Raw genomic sequence first — 16901 nt, forward strand, 5'->3', positions numbered from 1 at the left:
GCCGGGCGGTTAGCTGTGAAAGGGGCGGTGAGCGAGCTGCTCCGGTCTCAAGGCGAGGCTTGGCCTCTGGAGCAGAGACGGGGGGAAGCGGCGGCGGCGGCGGCGGCCCTCGGGCCGGCTGGTGAGGCGATGGCGGCGCCGGCCCCGGGGGCTGGGGCAGCTTCGGGCGGCGCTGGCTGTAGCGGCGGCGGCGCGGGCGCCGGCTCGGGCTCTGGGGCCGGGGGCCGGTTGCCTAGCCGGGTGCTGGAGTTGGTGTTCTCCTACCTGGAGCTGTCCGAGCTGCGGAGCTGCGCCCTGGTGTGCAAGCACTGGTACCGCTGCCTGCACGGCGATGAGAACAGCGAGGTGTGGCGGAGCCTGTGCGCCCGCAGCCTGGCAGAGGAGGCTCTGCGCACGGACATCCTCTGCAACCTGCCCAGCTACAAGGCCAAGGTGAGGGAGCCCCGCGCCACGCCGCTGCCCCCTGTCCCGCTTCTCCGCGCAGCTCTCAGTGTTTCTCAGCTAAGCTTCTGAGTCAGAAGCGCCTTTCCACCGCTCCAGTCAGTACCTTACCTCGCCTCCCCCGCCATAAAGATCTCTTGGGGTTGAAGTTCTGCTCCTTAACCCACCCCACTTCCGTGATGTACTTTTTAAAGGATCAGATGGTTTTCCATCTTTGGTTTCCATCAGTCATTCTACTTTCCACCGTCTATCCCCTTAAAAACAGGCCATTGTTGTAGCTTTCAATACTCCAATCCTATTTTTCTCTCTGTCCTTTATTAGATCATCTCGGCTGCCTTATTGACTTAGTTTCTAAGATTTTTGCTTTCACCTCACGTTTTCCAAACTCTGATTTATAACTGTTTTATTTTTTCCCAAGTACCTTGAATTCCCTCCGCTATGTTACAGGCTTATAAATAAGTGTGGTCCAAGGCATCTGCTAACTTTAAAGATAAAGGCTTTGAATAGAACATCGTACCATTGGTGCCACTTAACAGTCATAATATTGCCATGTCCCACTGTTATTGGCTATTGCCTTGCCAACTTTTTCATAGTTCCACCTTGCTGGTGTGTCTCTTATGTTCTGTTTGTCATCCAACATGCCGTTTCCATTTTTGGTGCCTTTTCCCCCCCGCTGCCAGACTCTGCTTAGTCTTGCTTTCATATACAAATAAAAATGTCAAGTAGCAGATCTTGGTAGGACTGAGAGCATTCCTCAAGCAATATAAACAAATGGCTGTAAACTTGAGTTCAGTTTGGATGGATACAGCTATTTAGGATTGCAGTCACCAAGAGTATACATGAGAGAGGATAAAGTCTGATCTAGAATATGGTAAACATAAAAATACATTAACAACTAAAAAAGGGAAAACATATCTTTTTAATGCTAGACTGCCAGTGGGGCCAGAGTAAGTAAATTTTCACATGGAAAAAATATTTTCCATGTGAAATAAATGTAAAATGTATTCTTCTGTAATAAAATAGGTTTCAGTTTAATAAGGTTAGGATAAGGATTACTACTTTTAAATATGTCAAATTGTTTATCTATTAAGTGAAATAACATGTTGAGTTGCAAGGACAGTTAGTAGATGCTCAATGGATAATAATTGTAATTCATATAGTAGAGGGAAGAAGATTGCAATTTTGTCTTACTGTGCCTAATAAACATACAGGTTTCATGAATCTTATTTAGTTTTTATTTTTCCATAAAGTTTATTATTTTTACTTATTTTGAATTAAGACATTTTTGTAGTTGGCCTGTAATAGACATGTTCACATGATTCAAGATTCATGTGATAATATGTAATAAATAATGTATTCATGTAAGTCAGTGTTCAGAAGAAGCAAAGTGATCTAAAAGCAAAATGTCTTCCTTTGGTCCTTATACCCCCACCATCCAGGTTGGAGGCAGCCTATTTTACCTGTGTTTCTGTATCCTTTCAGAGGGTTATAAATTTTAATACTTTGTATGCCTTTGTACTACTTGCACTGTAGGTATTATAGACTTGTGCATTCAGATGTTGCAGGACTTTTCTTGAATCTCTTGAAGATAAAAGATTAATTCAAAAGGATATACATAGCCTAGTAGGAAAGTCCTCAGTCTAGGAGAAGAGGAAAAAAATAATGTATAGAAATAACTAGTGGTTATTAGTTAGAAACTAGAAGTTTAGTGAAAGAGATTCACAAGTTGAGTGAACAGCTTTAGAAGGGTTGAGATTGAGATTATATTGAAGCTGAATTTTAAAGATGGGGAGGATATGAACATTTTACTAAGAGGAAATACTCTGAACAAAAAGCAAGACAGTGGAAAGCAGAGGATTTGAATAGTATATATTTTTATTAAAAAAAAAATGAATGTTAGGTACTATGTTCAGTTTTGCAGATGCAATGCTGAATAAAAGCAAATACAAATGCTATGGATGCTTTCCCATATAGCGCTAATCTAGTGAGGGGAAGTGGGTATTTATCAAATAATCACAGAGTTGTAAAATTGCATTTGTGATGAGTCCTATGAAGGTTAGATCCATGGTGCTCTGAATGTCAATAGTGGAGAATTTGACCTAAGTAGCTAGGTCAGGAAAGGCTTTCTCTGAGAAAATAACTCTGAGACCCAGGGAAAAAAAAAAGGATAAATAGGCCAAAGAGAGAGAGAAGAGCCTTCTAGGAGGTAATCTGGTGAGTATGAGTGACAGAAAATAATCAGTGTGGCTGGACCACAGAGAGCAAAATTGAGGCAAATTTGATAAAGATGGAAGAGGTGGACTGGAGCCAAACAAAAGGAAGCCATTTTAAATTGTAAGTGAAGGAGAGTTAGGAGTATGGGGGTTGGTGATATGATAGTTTTCCATTTTTAAGAGGTTATTATTACTTAAGAATGGACAACCAATTGGAGGGGAACCTTAGAAATATGTATAGTAGTAAGTATGTAGAACAAGAGATGGTGAAAAATTTAGGAAATAAAAGCTACAGGACTTGGCAGTAGATTTGAAATCAGGGTGAGGAAGAGGGAGGTGCTCAGGATGACTTCTAGGTATCTGGCTTACGTAATATAGGGATTACCTGGGCTGGATTTTGGAGGAATAACAATGAGTTCAGTTTTGGTAGCACAGAATTTACAGTGTTAAGACATCAAGAGTTTTCAGATAGGCATCTGTTAGAGTTTGTAGCTTAGAGGGAAGGCTAAAGATATAAAATAGTTTAGTTAGATTGAATTGTAGTGGGAGATATGATTGTACAGGTAAGCTGAATCTAGAGATATCATGGAGGTCCTTGACATAAAGCTTCAGTCTGTAGTTTAGGCTTTGTTTTACAGCTGGAAACCACAGAAATTTGAACAAAGGAATGACAAAGTAAGAGCTGTGCTTTAGAAAAACTAGTCGAGTCCATAAGATGAATTCAAGAAGGCAGGGGTTGGTTTCTGTACCAGATGTATTCAAGACCAGAATAAGTGTATGGAGAAGAGAAGAGGATAACTGGGAGAGAAATTGCAAGAAAACAAGTCCACATAGATGGACAACTGACTGGGTGAGGTGGGATGAAGAAGAAGGAAGAGTCAAATATGATTTCCAGGGAGCGAGGTTAACTGAGAAAAGGATAAGAACAGGCTTGGGCCAGTGTAAAACTGGAAAGCATTTGGAGTTGTCAGTCTAGGTAGGATTTGACTTATTTTTAGAAGTTCGTATTTTACATATTACCAAGTAACATTAGTTATTCCAGTCATACTTGACATCTAATTGTAACTCTCTAAATCTCAGACTTACATCCCAAACTAGATCTGAAAGCTGTTTGCTATAATGCAAAATCCATATTGTGTATAAGGCTGCATAACAAGAACTATAGACTGTTTTTATTTGTGTATTTTCCATTTTATCTGATTTTTCACATTATCTCTAAAATATAAGGACACTTAATCCCAATACCGTTATTACATCTGTAGTATATAAATAAATAACCCCTTAATATGGGAAGTGCGGCATTCAAATTCCAGTTTTCTCATAAAAATGTCAAATGTTGTGTCTTTAATTTTCAGTTTATGTAAGCAAGATCTATCTATGTAAGGTTCTCATGACAGTTGATATCTCTCTTAAGGCTAATTTAGTCTGCAGATACACCTTCCATCTCTCCCACCTCTCACCCTGCAGTTTATTTCTTGAAGAAACCCAGGTGTTTACCCTGTAGAGAGTAATCCTCAGTCTGGATTTTGCTGATTTCATTCCTATGGTTTTACTTAACATGTTCTCTGTCCTCTGTATTTCCTGTAAAAGTTTGATAAATTTAGGTTAGATTAGATATTTTTTGCTAGAATCAAATGGTTGGGATGTGTATAGCACTTTCAGGTTGTTATAATAAGACTAGATACAGAAAAAAATTAGATATACTTCAGGTTTACATCCCCCTTATGAAAACATGGGACGCCTGAACCAAAGAGGTTTTTTGTTTTTGTTTTAATCTGTGACCTGATGGTGTACAACAATTAAACAGTGAAGTACTCACTGATGGCAAAGGGGATGGCACACTGGATGAGGGGACTGGATGCTTGACTTATCTTTGAGACGCTTATGCTAACTACATGTTGACTTTTATGCCTGTGTCCTAATTCCTGAGTTTAACTAGGTAAAGGTCTTAAGGTCTTTCCTATGATGAAATTCTGATTCTGGAATTGATTTCTCAGGTTAACTAAAGCAATAGGTCCTAGCCTTCAACTGCTTCTGCACAGTGTGAGTAAAGAAGGGATTTTCTGAAAAACATACAGACCAAAAAGCTCTAAGTTATTAAAACATGAGAGTGAGTGAGTGAAGTTGCTCAGTCGTGTCTGACTCTTTGCAACCCCATGGACTGTAGCCTACCAAGCTCCTCCATCCATGGCATTCTCCAGGCAAGAGTACTGGAGTGGGCTGCCATTTCCTTCTCCAGAGGATCTTCCCGACCCAGGGATCGAACCCGGGTCTCCCACATTGTAGGCAGATGCTTAACCGTCTGAGCCACCAGGGAAGTCCAAAACATGAGAAATGATATAGTAATAACAATTTTCTTACTGTCTTTATTTTGGAAGCTTCAAAGACTAGTAATTACCAAAAGTCAACTAACCTGTTAATGGTAGCTGCTGTTAATGACTATCTCTTTATAAATTTTAGTGGTTGAATTTAGATGCTATCTAGGGGATTATTTGATTTGGTAAAATGAGAGTGGTGATGTCTTAGTGTATGAGTAATACCTAGCAAGGAGGCAGAGGATCTAAGATAGTTTGTGGTTATTAAAATTTTTCATAGCTAATGTGACTGAGTTCCCTGTTTTACTTAAAATACCGTTCTTTTTGATGACGGCATTGCCTACATGAAAACTGTACATATTTGAACTTTTTAATGTAAAAATATGAACTGTAAGCCAGAGTAGAGGAAACAACCTCCCTGTACCCATCACCAAGCTTTACCAATGATTAACTCGTGGGCAGGCTAGTTTCATGTTTACCTTGTCCAATCTCCCACTCCACTCTTGGGTATTTCAAAGCAATTCCCAAATTTCATTATGTCACCGCAAAACATCTCAGTATTCCCTCTAAAATATAAGGATTTCTGTGTATATCTTTTGATGTCTTAAGAAGTCTATTTGGAGAAATTATACAGCGATTTAGAATTTTGGTCAATAATGAAACAGTTGGCAGTTTTATCTTTAATGTTGTGTAATTTATTATGTTAGTGTCTCATCCCCAAAATGAGCCATTTTTGAGACATAGTTATCGTATTACTTAAATATATATAATTTTATTGTTTAAAAACATGTACCCTAAAGTTTGGGCACTTTTTACTGTTTAAGAAAAATAAAATTCTCTTTCTCTGGTCTTGCATCTTTTCAGATACGTGCTTTCCAGCATGCTTTCAGCACTAATGACTGCTCCAGGAATGTCTACATTAAGAAGAACGGCTTTACTTTGCACCGAAACCCCATCGCTCAGAGCACTGACGGTGCAAGGACCAAGATCGGTTTCAGTGAGGGCCGCCATGCGTGGGAAGTGTGGTGGGAGGGCCCTCTGGGCACCGTGGCAGTGATTGGAATTGCTACAAAACGAGCCCCCATGCAGTGCCAAGGCTATGTGGCATTGCTGGGCAGCGACGACCAGAGCTGGGGCTGGAATCTAGTGGACAATAACCTACTACATAATGGAGAAGTCAATGGCAGTTTTCCACAATGCAACAATGCACCAAAATATCAGGTGAGAAACCGAGAATTTTCTGAAAAGTGAGCCTTTGTTAAATCATGCCTTAATTTGTTTTAAATTTACAAAGTTTTATATAGCAGCATTATTTGTCTTTTTGGGAATTTTTAAATAAATAGTGTAACTGGCCTTTTTTGGCTACTCTGATTATCTTTTAGTATCTTAATCATTTTTTCCTTATACATATTCACCCTGAGCAATCTGTCTTGACTTTAAATCAGGTTGGCCAACTTTTTCTGTACAGGGTCAGATAGTAAATATTTAGATTTTGTGGTCCATACTGTCTCTCATAACTGTTCAACTCTGTTGTTTATTATTCTAGTAAAACCTTATTTATACACTGCAAGCCAGATTTGGCCCAGGAGCCATAGTTTGCCAGCTTGTACTCTGGATTGTAATCTTTCTTACAACATGGCACATCTAAATTACTTTTTCTAGATACCTCACCTCCACAAATGCACCTTTGTGCATGTATGTACATACTTTTTCTCTGCTACTTACTGACCTGTGGATTGTATGCAAAGCCTGTGGGGGTGTCAATGATTTCTATAAAGATAGGCAAGTTCAGGCAAACTACTACATTTTTAATTTTTGTTTTTTGGCCCACCACATGGCATGTAGGATCTTAGTTCCCCGACCAGGGATCAAACCTCTGCTCCCTGCAGCAGAAGCACAGAACCTTAACCACTGGACCAAACTACTGCATTTTAAAATTCTTTTCATCTTAACCTTCACCCATATTCATTTTATTCTAGGATCAAAATTATAGTTCCTATTTGTAAAAGCTATATGATCACCATAGATTCAGCAGAATCTAGAAAATAATAATCTGATAAGTTGGAAATTTTAAAGAATTATAGATGGCACATTTTAGAGGGACATGTGGTTTGAAAGCTCTAGCTTTAGTATTGACCTCAAGTCAAGCATAATAAAGTAGAAGAACTAAAAATATATCCCATTTCCAGAGGTATAAAAGTATGGAAGATTTTCTTTCATAGAATCCTTTCCTTACTGTTCTTTCAGGCTCTGCAGATACACTAAGGAGAGGGATGTCTGGACTTAATAATCATTGAAGATAAAGTTCTGTCACTAGCCATGATTTTGAAGTGAAAATCCTTTATTCGTTGTTTTTCAAAGAACATACTCTATATGATTTCAGTCCTTTTAAATTTATTGAGACATGTTTTATTCCCAGCATATGGTTTATCCTGATGAATGTCCATGTGTACTTGAATATTTACTGTTGCTGGATGGAATAATCTATTAAAGACAATTACGTCAAATTGGTTAACAATATTTATGTCTTCTGCTTTCTATATTTTTCTTCTACCTGTTTTGTCGTTTACTAAGGACTATTAAAATCTCCAACTGTAATTGTTGATTTATCTATACTTTCAGTTTTGTGAGTTTTTGCTTTATGTGTTTTGAAATTGTTATTAGGTGCATATTTATAATTGTTAATGTTTTTTTAGAAAAAATTTATTTCTATGCTGGGTCTTCATTGCTGCACAGACTTTTCTCTAGTTTCAGCGAGCAGGAGCTTCTCTCTAGTTGAGGTGTGTGGGCTCCTCATTGCAGTGGCTTCTGTTGTGCAGCACGGGCTCCAGGGTGCATGGACTTCAGTAGTTGGGGCACATGGGCTAGGCAGTTGCAGCTCCTGGGCTCCAGAGTACAGGCTCCATAGTTGCGGTGCACAGACCTCGTTGCTCGGCAGCATGTGGGATCTTCCAGGATCAGAGATTGATTGAACCCATGTCTCCTGCACTGGCAGGCAGATTCTTTCCACTGAGCCACCAGAGAAACCCGAAATGACCTTCTTTGACTCTAGTAATATTCCTTGTCTTTATGTCTATTTTGTCTTATGTCAGTACAGCCAGTCCAAGTTTCTTAGGTTTACTATTGCAGAGTACCTCCTTCCCCTCATCCTTTTACATTTATTCTGTCTTTATATTTAAAATCAGTCCCCCAGACTGCTTATAATTATATATCTAACCCAATCTTTTGAGTAGTTAGTCCATTTATATTTAATGTAATTGTTGGACTGCTTGATATTCTCCTTGTCTCTGTGTCTCTGGAGCTGTGTCCCTTTTTCTCTCTGTATTTTGGATTTATTAATTTCTGTTGTTCTGTCTTTAAATTCATAGTTTGGTTTTTTTTTTTTTCCTTCTTGTCATTTAAACTCTATGGTCATTTCAACGCTATTGAGTCAGGCTGGTGAATTTTGGTTATTGTGCCCCTGAGCTCTAAAATTTTCATTTGGTTCATTTTTATACTTTCCATTTCTCTACTGAGATCTCTGTTCATTTGTTAATACTGTGGTTTTTTTTAGTTCTTATTTTTAATATATGTATATATTTTATAATAACTACTTTGAAGTCTTTTCCAAATCCAACATCTAGGGCCCACTTGAACTTTTTCTACTGACTTCTTTTTTCTCCACGTGTATAAGTTGTACTGTCCTGCTTCTTTTCATATCCATTCATTTTTTAATTGAAAACTGGACCTGGTAGACAATACAATAAGTCTGGAATGTTTTGTTCCTTTAGAAACTGCTTTGTTCTGAAAACTGTAGGTTTTCTTCTTCTAGTAGGCAGTTAACTTGCCTGGACTGAAACTGTATATAGCAGTTAATGTCTTTGTTCAGTTTTTTTGGCTTCTGCTGCTGCTAAGTCGCTTCAGTCGTGTCCGACTCTGTGCGACCCCATAGACGGCAGCCCACCAGGCTCCTCTGTCCTTGGGATCCTCCAGGCAAGAATACTGGAGTGGGTTGCCGTTTTTTGGCTTCTAGCTGCTGCTTTTTCTGCCTGGTTCCCTGGGGGTTTTCCCTGTGTTTGTGTAATGCAGTCCTCACACAAGGATTTGGGCAGTTTATTTTGGGGCTCACCCTCTTTGTGGTTTTGTTGCTTCTGGAGTTCTAAGTTTCTAATTGCGCTGCTATCTAAATTTTGTCCTCTGCACCTAAGACTTGGCCTTTCTACTCTTTGTGCTGTGTGCTTGCTATATGCTCAAAGGTAAAGCAAACTTGAAAATTTCATGGGGAGTGGTTCTGTTTTCTTATTTCATCTTCTGTGAAATATGGATAACTCCTAGGAGTGATGTGAGAATTAAATGAGATAATATAAAATCACTCAACAAATACTCATCAGAATGTTAGCTTTTTATTTCTAATTTTTGTTGTTGTTTGTGCTTTGTTCGTAAAGTAGTGATGTTGGTAATTTGGAAGTTCTTAGGTCCGTAAAATGGGATTAATTTATGAGTTGGGCAGAGAGAGAGAAAAAGATATTGGTAGTTGTTTGTGATAGGAAATACAATGAAGGAAGGTAATGATAGCAGTTGGGGGATATCATAACTGGAAAGTGTTCAATTATGATTTTTGATTGAAAAATGTTAGGACTTTCTGCCTCCAAGTATATAGATGCAACAACCTCTAATATATGCAGATTATAAGGATAAAACATGCTACTTCTTTGCTTACTTTTCCATTTGTGAAAAGAACTGGATAATTGTGCTTCTGTTTAGTTTAACAATCAGTGCTGCTTTTTTTTTTTTTTTTTTTAACAAACAGGTCTTTCAGAGTAGTGGACCGCAAAGTGATGGTTTAATAAGTGTATTTTGTGTCTTTAGAACCTATAGCCAGATTTGATGATTCATATTTATATAATTTCCATATTGTATGTAGAACTGCTTTGTATAATTTAATGGTTAAATGTTTTATTATAGTATTTTTTTTATTTTGGTGAAATATACACAACAGTCTTTACTATTAACTTTTTGTAAGTGTATAATTCAATGGCGTTAAATACATTCACAGTGTTGTGCAGCCATCCCCACTATGTATACCCAACATATACCCAAAACTTTTTCATCATCCCCAGCATAAACTCTGTGCCCACTGAACAATAACTCTACATTTCTTCCTCCCCCAGCCTCTGGTAACCTCTATTCAATTTTCTGTCTATGTGAATTTGAATATTCCAGGTGCTTGGTATAAGTGGAATAGTATAATACTTGTATTTTTGTGTCTAGCTTATTAACATAATGTTTTCAAAGTCCACTCATGTTGTAACACATACTAAAATTTCTTTTTAAGGTTGGATAACATTCCATTGTATGCATTTACTGTAGTAATTTAAGAAAATTTAGACTGCCTTTTTTGGTAAAATGTGCCAAGTTATAGGTTTTAGTGGTAACCTTCTTTAAAAAGCCCTTAAAAAAATCTTGGGACTGTTCAGAAAGAATATTAAAATTTTAAGTATTAAATATTGATCCCACACAAGTCTTAAGTTTAAAAAAAGACCATAAAAACATTTGTGATGAAATTGATGTGTGTTCTTTTTCTTGATGTTTCTCCCTGACCAAATAACTTTGTTGGTTTTTCTAGATAACTTTTGAAATATATATTAATAATTAATATTAATAATAAATAATAATATTTTCAACTTGATTTCCTCTAGATATGCCTTTGATGGGTTTCTTCTAACCTTCTTTTGATGTCTGTTTGCAGATAGGAGAAAGAATTCGAGTCATCTTGGACATGGAAGATAAGACTCTAGCTTTTGAACGTGGATATGAATTCCTGGGGGTTGCCTTTAGAGGACTTCCAAAGGTCTGCTTATATCCAGCAGTTTCTGCTGTATATGGCAACACAGAAGTGACTTTGGTTTACCTTGGAAAACCTTTGGATGGATGACAGTGGCTTTCTTGGGATGAAAGACAGAGTGGAGGAGATATCTGCTTGTGGGAAGTAGAATCATGAAGTGACAGTGTCATACATGCATGCCCAAGAAACATCCTGAAAAACACATGATATTGTTAACTGGAGAAGCAACTCTACAGCAGAGATGATCTTAGTGTTTCCTCTTTCTACTGGGCCAGAAAAATCCTCAGGGTTGCAGTTGGTTGAGTGGGCAGTTGACATATGCATGTTTCAACAGATTTTGTCTCTAAGTTAACAATGTGTTATTTCCAACTTTTAAGGTGAGATCATAGAGATGGTGTCAAAGGGATAAGATAAGGAACTAGCAAGAGTTTTTAAGTAGTGTGTTTGTGAAGAAAGATTGATCCTGTTTTACAACTGCCTGTTTTTTCTCCAGACCCTTTTTTCCAACCAGCTTGACTATTGGAAAAGTATGAAACTGGTTGGGTTTTATTTAATATTTTTAATATATTGAGAAGCATGGTCTGCCTGGACTGCACTTCTCTAACAGTGAGATATAAAATTGTGCAGCTATTTTAAAAGTTGTATATACAGTATGTGTGTAAAAAAAAAAAAAACTGTTAAAAAAAACAGGGCAAAGGAGTTGCTTTGTTCTAGTTCAGTTTCTTAAAAACCACTACATGGTACAAAATTAGAAGAACATTAGGGACAGTTTGGTAACTACAAAGAAGAGGATTTTAAGAGAAGATGTGTTGTATTGGCTCGTTTTGTATTATATTTGGCTTACAGTTTCCATGGCTGTTACAGTCTGATTTATTTTTTTAACCATCAAAATTATTGTAAAGGTCCCTCGTCTCCAGGCTAAGATTGAGGAAAGGCAAATCTATTTCTAATCATACATATATCAGTAATAATAATAATGTGCATCTTATAGTATCTGGTTTTATTTTTTTGACCTTCTGAGAAAGTGTCTTGTAAAAGAATAAAGAACATTGCCATTTGTTCTTATAGGCCTCAAATATGAAAATTGTTAGTCACAGACCTTAAGCAAATAATTGATCAATGATCCTTTATTTTGTAACTTTATAATGCTGTAGATATTATAATCTTTTTAAGTTCATATTGTTTACATCATGCAACAGTCTAAGCCTCAAACTTGTCATTGGGGTTGTCAAGAAAATGTTTACTCACCCATCTGAAACAGTGCCAGCCTGAACCCAGCTTAAGAATGTTCTTAATCTCATTATAGATAATTGCCCCCATGGGACTTGAAATAAAAGACCTTATGCTGGAAACTTCAGGTTGGCAACATTTTGAAGGTTTCATTGTAGTAGAAGAGTTTAACATTAATTCCTATTCAGAATTTTTGACTAATCTGATTTCACTAATACTTTTTCAAATTAATAATTCAACATACATGAACTGAAATTTTCTTTTGTTAGAAAAGAAACAAATATCTTTCTGTATGAAAGTATAAATTGTATGGTTTCAGATACATCTTTGTGATAAGAATTGACTAAGGCAAGTGGAATCTTTGTACTTTTTAGGTTTTGCTATATGCATATTTTGTTTTGCATCTAATAAAATTAGGGACAGCAAGCAGTTGGCTGGGGTTCTTGGGTTGCTCCTTGAGAGTTAATATTATTAGTACTCCCACGAAGCAAGGGATTTCAGTCATGAGCAAAGATTTCATTTTTGCCACCTGAAAGGTGTACACAAGTATTTATTGTATATTTGGTATGTTGCCTAAAGGTGAAATCTGTAAAAGGTCCTTTTTGATACCCACATCAAGGAAGAAACTTCCTAGAAACCATATTTAATACTACAGAATGAAATTATATGTTAAATGTATTAGAGAATATAGCTGCTACAGAAATGCATTTTTTTCTTGGTGTGGAGCTACTCAGTTTGGCAAAGTTTAAAATTTAACTAAAGAAGAGACCTGATTCAGGATAAATATTGAACTAATTAGAAAACTAGATTGGGATATGATCAATTCCAAGAGCTTTTGCTCAGAGCTTTTTTTATATCTTATGTTTTGTCTTATTAGTGAACATTCATTTGTAACAAAGTTTTGAAGGTGCTGAATGAAAAACAGAAACACATGGTTATTGCATATTGAACCTAGAATCAAATAATTGCCTAAATATTTAACAAAAAGCCATTCTTATCTCAGAGATTAAATTCTTTAATATCTGATTTGCAAATTTTATAAAATGGAGGTTCTTATTTAGCATGAGCGCCAGGGCAGTAAGGAGCTTTCCTTTGTAACCGGGTACATTGTTACTGGATACCGATAGTAGTTGTATAGAATACTAAGACAAACTGTTACAGTGTTTGAGGAAATGGAGTCTCTTTTTCACTGCTACTGAGAGAGCACTTAAGTAGAAGACAGTTATGTCTGAATATTAAATATAAATAATCTAAACCAGTGGTTCTCAACCTTAGCTATACTTTGGAGTCGTATGCATTTTGGAAAATATTGATATTTGGGTGCCATACCCTAAGATTCTGTTGTTGGTCTGGGGTATGACATGACCATAAGGATTTTAAAAAACTTCCTGGATGATTTCAGTATGTTGCCAAGGCTGAGAACCACTGATCAAAATACAACTTAAGTTTTCTCATCTGCAAAAAAAATCCTTGCTCCCTCCCTTCACTACCTCACAAGGATATTGAGGGTAAAGAAGAAAATAATGGGAAAGTGCTTGTGCTGTGGATAAAAAGTGCTATTGAAAGGCAAAGTTGTATTTGTTGTATTTCAACTGAAACTGTGATCAGGAAGAAATGTGTAATTGGATCTGCTCTGTTGACTTGGGAAACCAGGAGCACTCTCTTTGGTTCTTAACTTTAGTGAAGCATGCGATGGGTAAGAAAACATTACTCTTATTCATACTATGGTCTTCTGTCATACTTGAGATAGACTGGTTTAATTATCTGGTTTCACACAGGAAAGAAGAAATATTAAGGTTTAAAGTCTGTAATGATCAATGGCTCACAATTCATTAAAACTTTTCATACAAAGAGTTCTGTGGTTAATATATATCATTTCTTAGTTGCCATTATTTTTTCATTATCTGACTTTTGAATGTTAAACCATTGATTTCATCTCCTTCATTCTTATTCCTGTAATTTTGGGTATAGATTTGATAAGGCATGTAAAGCAAGTAGGTATTGCTCAGTTGAATACTTAAAAATCGTGGTTCTATGATTAGGCATCTTCTGCCTTTTAAATATGATTTGATCAGAGAAAGAGAGTTTTGAAAGTAATAGAGCCCTAACCCACATAGTAGGTATTATAATTAACTTTATTTATGTCCCCAAACTGCTGTTTATATAGACTGTAATATTTATATTTTTGATCGCTTTAAAAAATGAACAGTTTGATAAGATAGAAACTTGAGTTTTAAAGATCAGTATTCAGATTACTTTCTAGAAATCAACATCACCACAGTCAGAACCACTATAAAGCCTTCTGAGAAGGAACAGCCCATACCCAACCCAAATGTTATTGTAATAAAGCATTCCTCAGTTTCTCTAGCTGAATGTAATCTCTTCTTCCTTGAAGTTTCCTAGTCTTTGTATTTATCTATACTTAACTCATGCTGTATTACTTTATAACTTGTATAAATTTATTTATATTTATTATTTGTTCATGTCTTATCTTCCTTAAACACATTAAGAAAGTATCTCTGATGGACTCATCTGTATACCCATGTCATCAAACCCAGTAGGCAGGGAATTGCATATTGCATATATGCTATAGGAAGAAAACACCTTCTCTGAATTTATTGGCTATAATAACAAAAGATAGATGAGAAAAATTTTTGTATCCTGTCCAAATTTTTGTATCCTGTCCAAATCTGAGGCTTGTAAGAAAAAAATAGTGACTGTGAATGCATTTTAGCCATTCCCCTTTATTCTTGAATATCGCTAAACTCTGCTATTTAGTTCTTGGTGTAGATTTCTTATTTGTTAAAATTAGAATTCTGTATATTAATTTTTTGAAATTCTTTTTTGCTTTAGTTTCTTAATAAAAGTTTAAACAAACATTAACTATTTGTGATTGCTTACATTTAAAACAAGGAATTTTTTTATACTTTGGTCAGAAAGAAAAGCAGGATACCTTCATAGCCAAATGTGTTGATGGAATTTACCTATAAATTCCATGGCTTTTAACAATGGAATCTGATTCACTAGGATCCTGTTTTGCTGTCACCTCCACCCCCAGCTAACAGTTGTTTGATAATGCAGTTGTTCGCCAAGAGTTATAAGAAGTACAAGCAGCAGGAATGGCTGAACAAACAGCTCCTGTGATCCAAAAGCTTATAAGAATCAGTTGATTGTGTTGCTAAAAGTTGCCTGATGTATTATTAATAATATGTTACAATTAAAGAGTTTTAATTTTCTAAAGGAAAATTAAGTAGGTGCAGAATTTCTGTATTTATCTTTTTGTTTAGTGGGAAGAGATACCAGGAACAGCTTAACCAGTCTGTTGTCTTAATTTCTTTTATGAATCTTCCCCCAAGCCATTTGCTTTTTATTTAATGTATTCATTAAAAAATTGTTGAGAGAAACATGTTCTCTGCTTTTCAGAATATGGTTTATTAAAAGAACTAGCCCCTCAAGATTTAAGATTGTCATTATTCAGCTTGTGTGTATAGGATTTCACTATGAATGAGTGACTCAAGCAAGAATCATTTAGGGAGTTTTTCTTAGGTCACTCTGTTGACAGTCCTTAATTTGTTTCTTTTAAAAGAAGAAAACATAAGAGAAAGATAGGGAAGTCAAGTCCTGTCTGTTCTGTGGTAGACACCTCGTAAGCTGTATTGTCTTTCTGTTCCTCCTTTTCTTTATAAATGAAATGGAGGATAAAATTGAGTAATGGGAATAGTTGTGAGGTCCTATCTCCCTTGAGAAAGGCTCCTGAAATAATTTTATTAAAATGCTAATATCCAATTAGATTAATTAGAAACGTAATAGAAGTAGGCCAGATATCTTTAATGTAGCTAATGTTATTCATGTTTTCCAACCGATGTTCAAAAGGTCTGTTACTCATCTGTGCCCTTTGTTGGTTACCTTTACTTTTGAAAGAAAGGATACTTAGGGTTGGAATGAGGGAGGTCAGTCACTCCTCTCCCCCTTTGGCAGTCCAGAGAATGATATATGTAGTTCACAACCAAATTGTCCAGAGCTCTACCAACCCCACTAGACTTCACAACAGAGTGGACAGCGTGGACAGTGAGGGGAGTGTATACCTGGTGTACATTGAAAGGACAACCAACTATGCTTTTAAGTAGTGACTCTTACCTGTGGTGTTGGAGAAGACTCTTGAGAGTCCCTTGGACTGCGAGGAGATCCAACCAGTCCATCCTAAAGGAGATCCCTCCTGGGTGTTCATTGGAAGGACTGATGCTGAAGCTGAAACTCCAGTACTTTGGCCACCTCATGTGAAGAGTTGACTCATTGGAAAAGACCCTGATGCTGGGAGGGATTGGGGGCAGGAGGAGAAGAGGACAACAGAGGATGAGATGGTTGGATGGCATCACCAACTCGATGGACATGTGTTTGGGTAAACTCCGGGAGTTGGTGATGGACAGGGAGGCCTAGCATGCTGCGGTTCATGGGGTCGCAAAGAGTCGGACACGACTGAGCGACTGAACTGAACTGAACTACCAAGTAAAGGCTGGTATGGTGTTTTGGTTTTAACTCATGGCTTATATCTCTGTGTAACAATCGCTGGACTTGAGATTTTACAAGTGCCTCTTTTAAAATGTTTTGAGGAGCTCAGTAATGCTTTATCATCTTGGTTTCAAGTCCAGAACATTGAAATAATAGTTCAGGAGTCACGAGCTCTGAGTCCTGGCAATCCTGCTTGCTGTGACATGATTCCAGAGCAGATTTCTTTCCTTTAGGGCTGCTTCCTTATGTGCTTCAGTGATGAGGTTGACCTAGCTCAATGGTTCTCACTTTGGGATGTTCACTAGAATCACCTGTTGTTGTTTAGTCACTAAATTGTGTCCGACTCTTTTGCAACCCCATGAACTGTAA

General features: G+C 37.0%; 1 protein-coding gene across 1 annotated transcript; it reads left to right on the forward strand.

Annotated features, from left to right (window-relative positions):
- The first annotated feature begins 5 nt into the window (after window positions 1–5).
- On the forward strand, window positions 6–14906 carry FBXO45 (F-box protein 45). The gene is made up of 3 exons (XM_055568564.1): window positions 6–432; window positions 5834–6190; window positions 10698–14906. The coding sequence occupies exons 1-3, from the start codon at window positions 130–132 to the stop codon at window positions 10881–10883; spliced, it is 846 nt and encodes a 281-aa protein (XP_055424539.1). The 5' UTR covers window positions 6–129; the 3' UTR covers window positions 10884–14906.
- The last annotated feature ends 1995 nt before the right edge of the window (window positions 14907–16901 follow it).

The sequence above is a fragment of the Bubalus kerabau genome, chromosome 2 (genome assembly GCF_029407905.1).
Source record: "Bubalus kerabau isolate K-KA32 ecotype Philippines breed swamp buffalo chromosome 2, PCC_UOA_SB_1v2, whole genome shotgun sequence".
Taxonomy (NCBI): Eukaryota; Metazoa; Chordata; class Mammalia; order Artiodactyla; family Bovidae; genus Bubalus; species Bubalus kerabau.

Coding starts and splice junctions, on each gene's coding strand:
- FBXO45 (XM_055568564.1), top strand. CDS start 130: ATGGCGGCGCCGGCCCCGGGGGCTGGGGCAGCTTCGGGCGGCGCTGGC. Junction 433..5,833: donor TGCCCAGCTACAAGGCCAAG/GTGAGGGAGCCC, acceptor GCATCTTTTCAG/ATACGTGCTTTCCAGCATGC. Junction 6,191..10,697: donor ACAATGCACCAAAATATCAG/GTGAGAAACCGA, acceptor GTCTGTTTGCAG/ATAGGAGAAAGAATTCGAGT.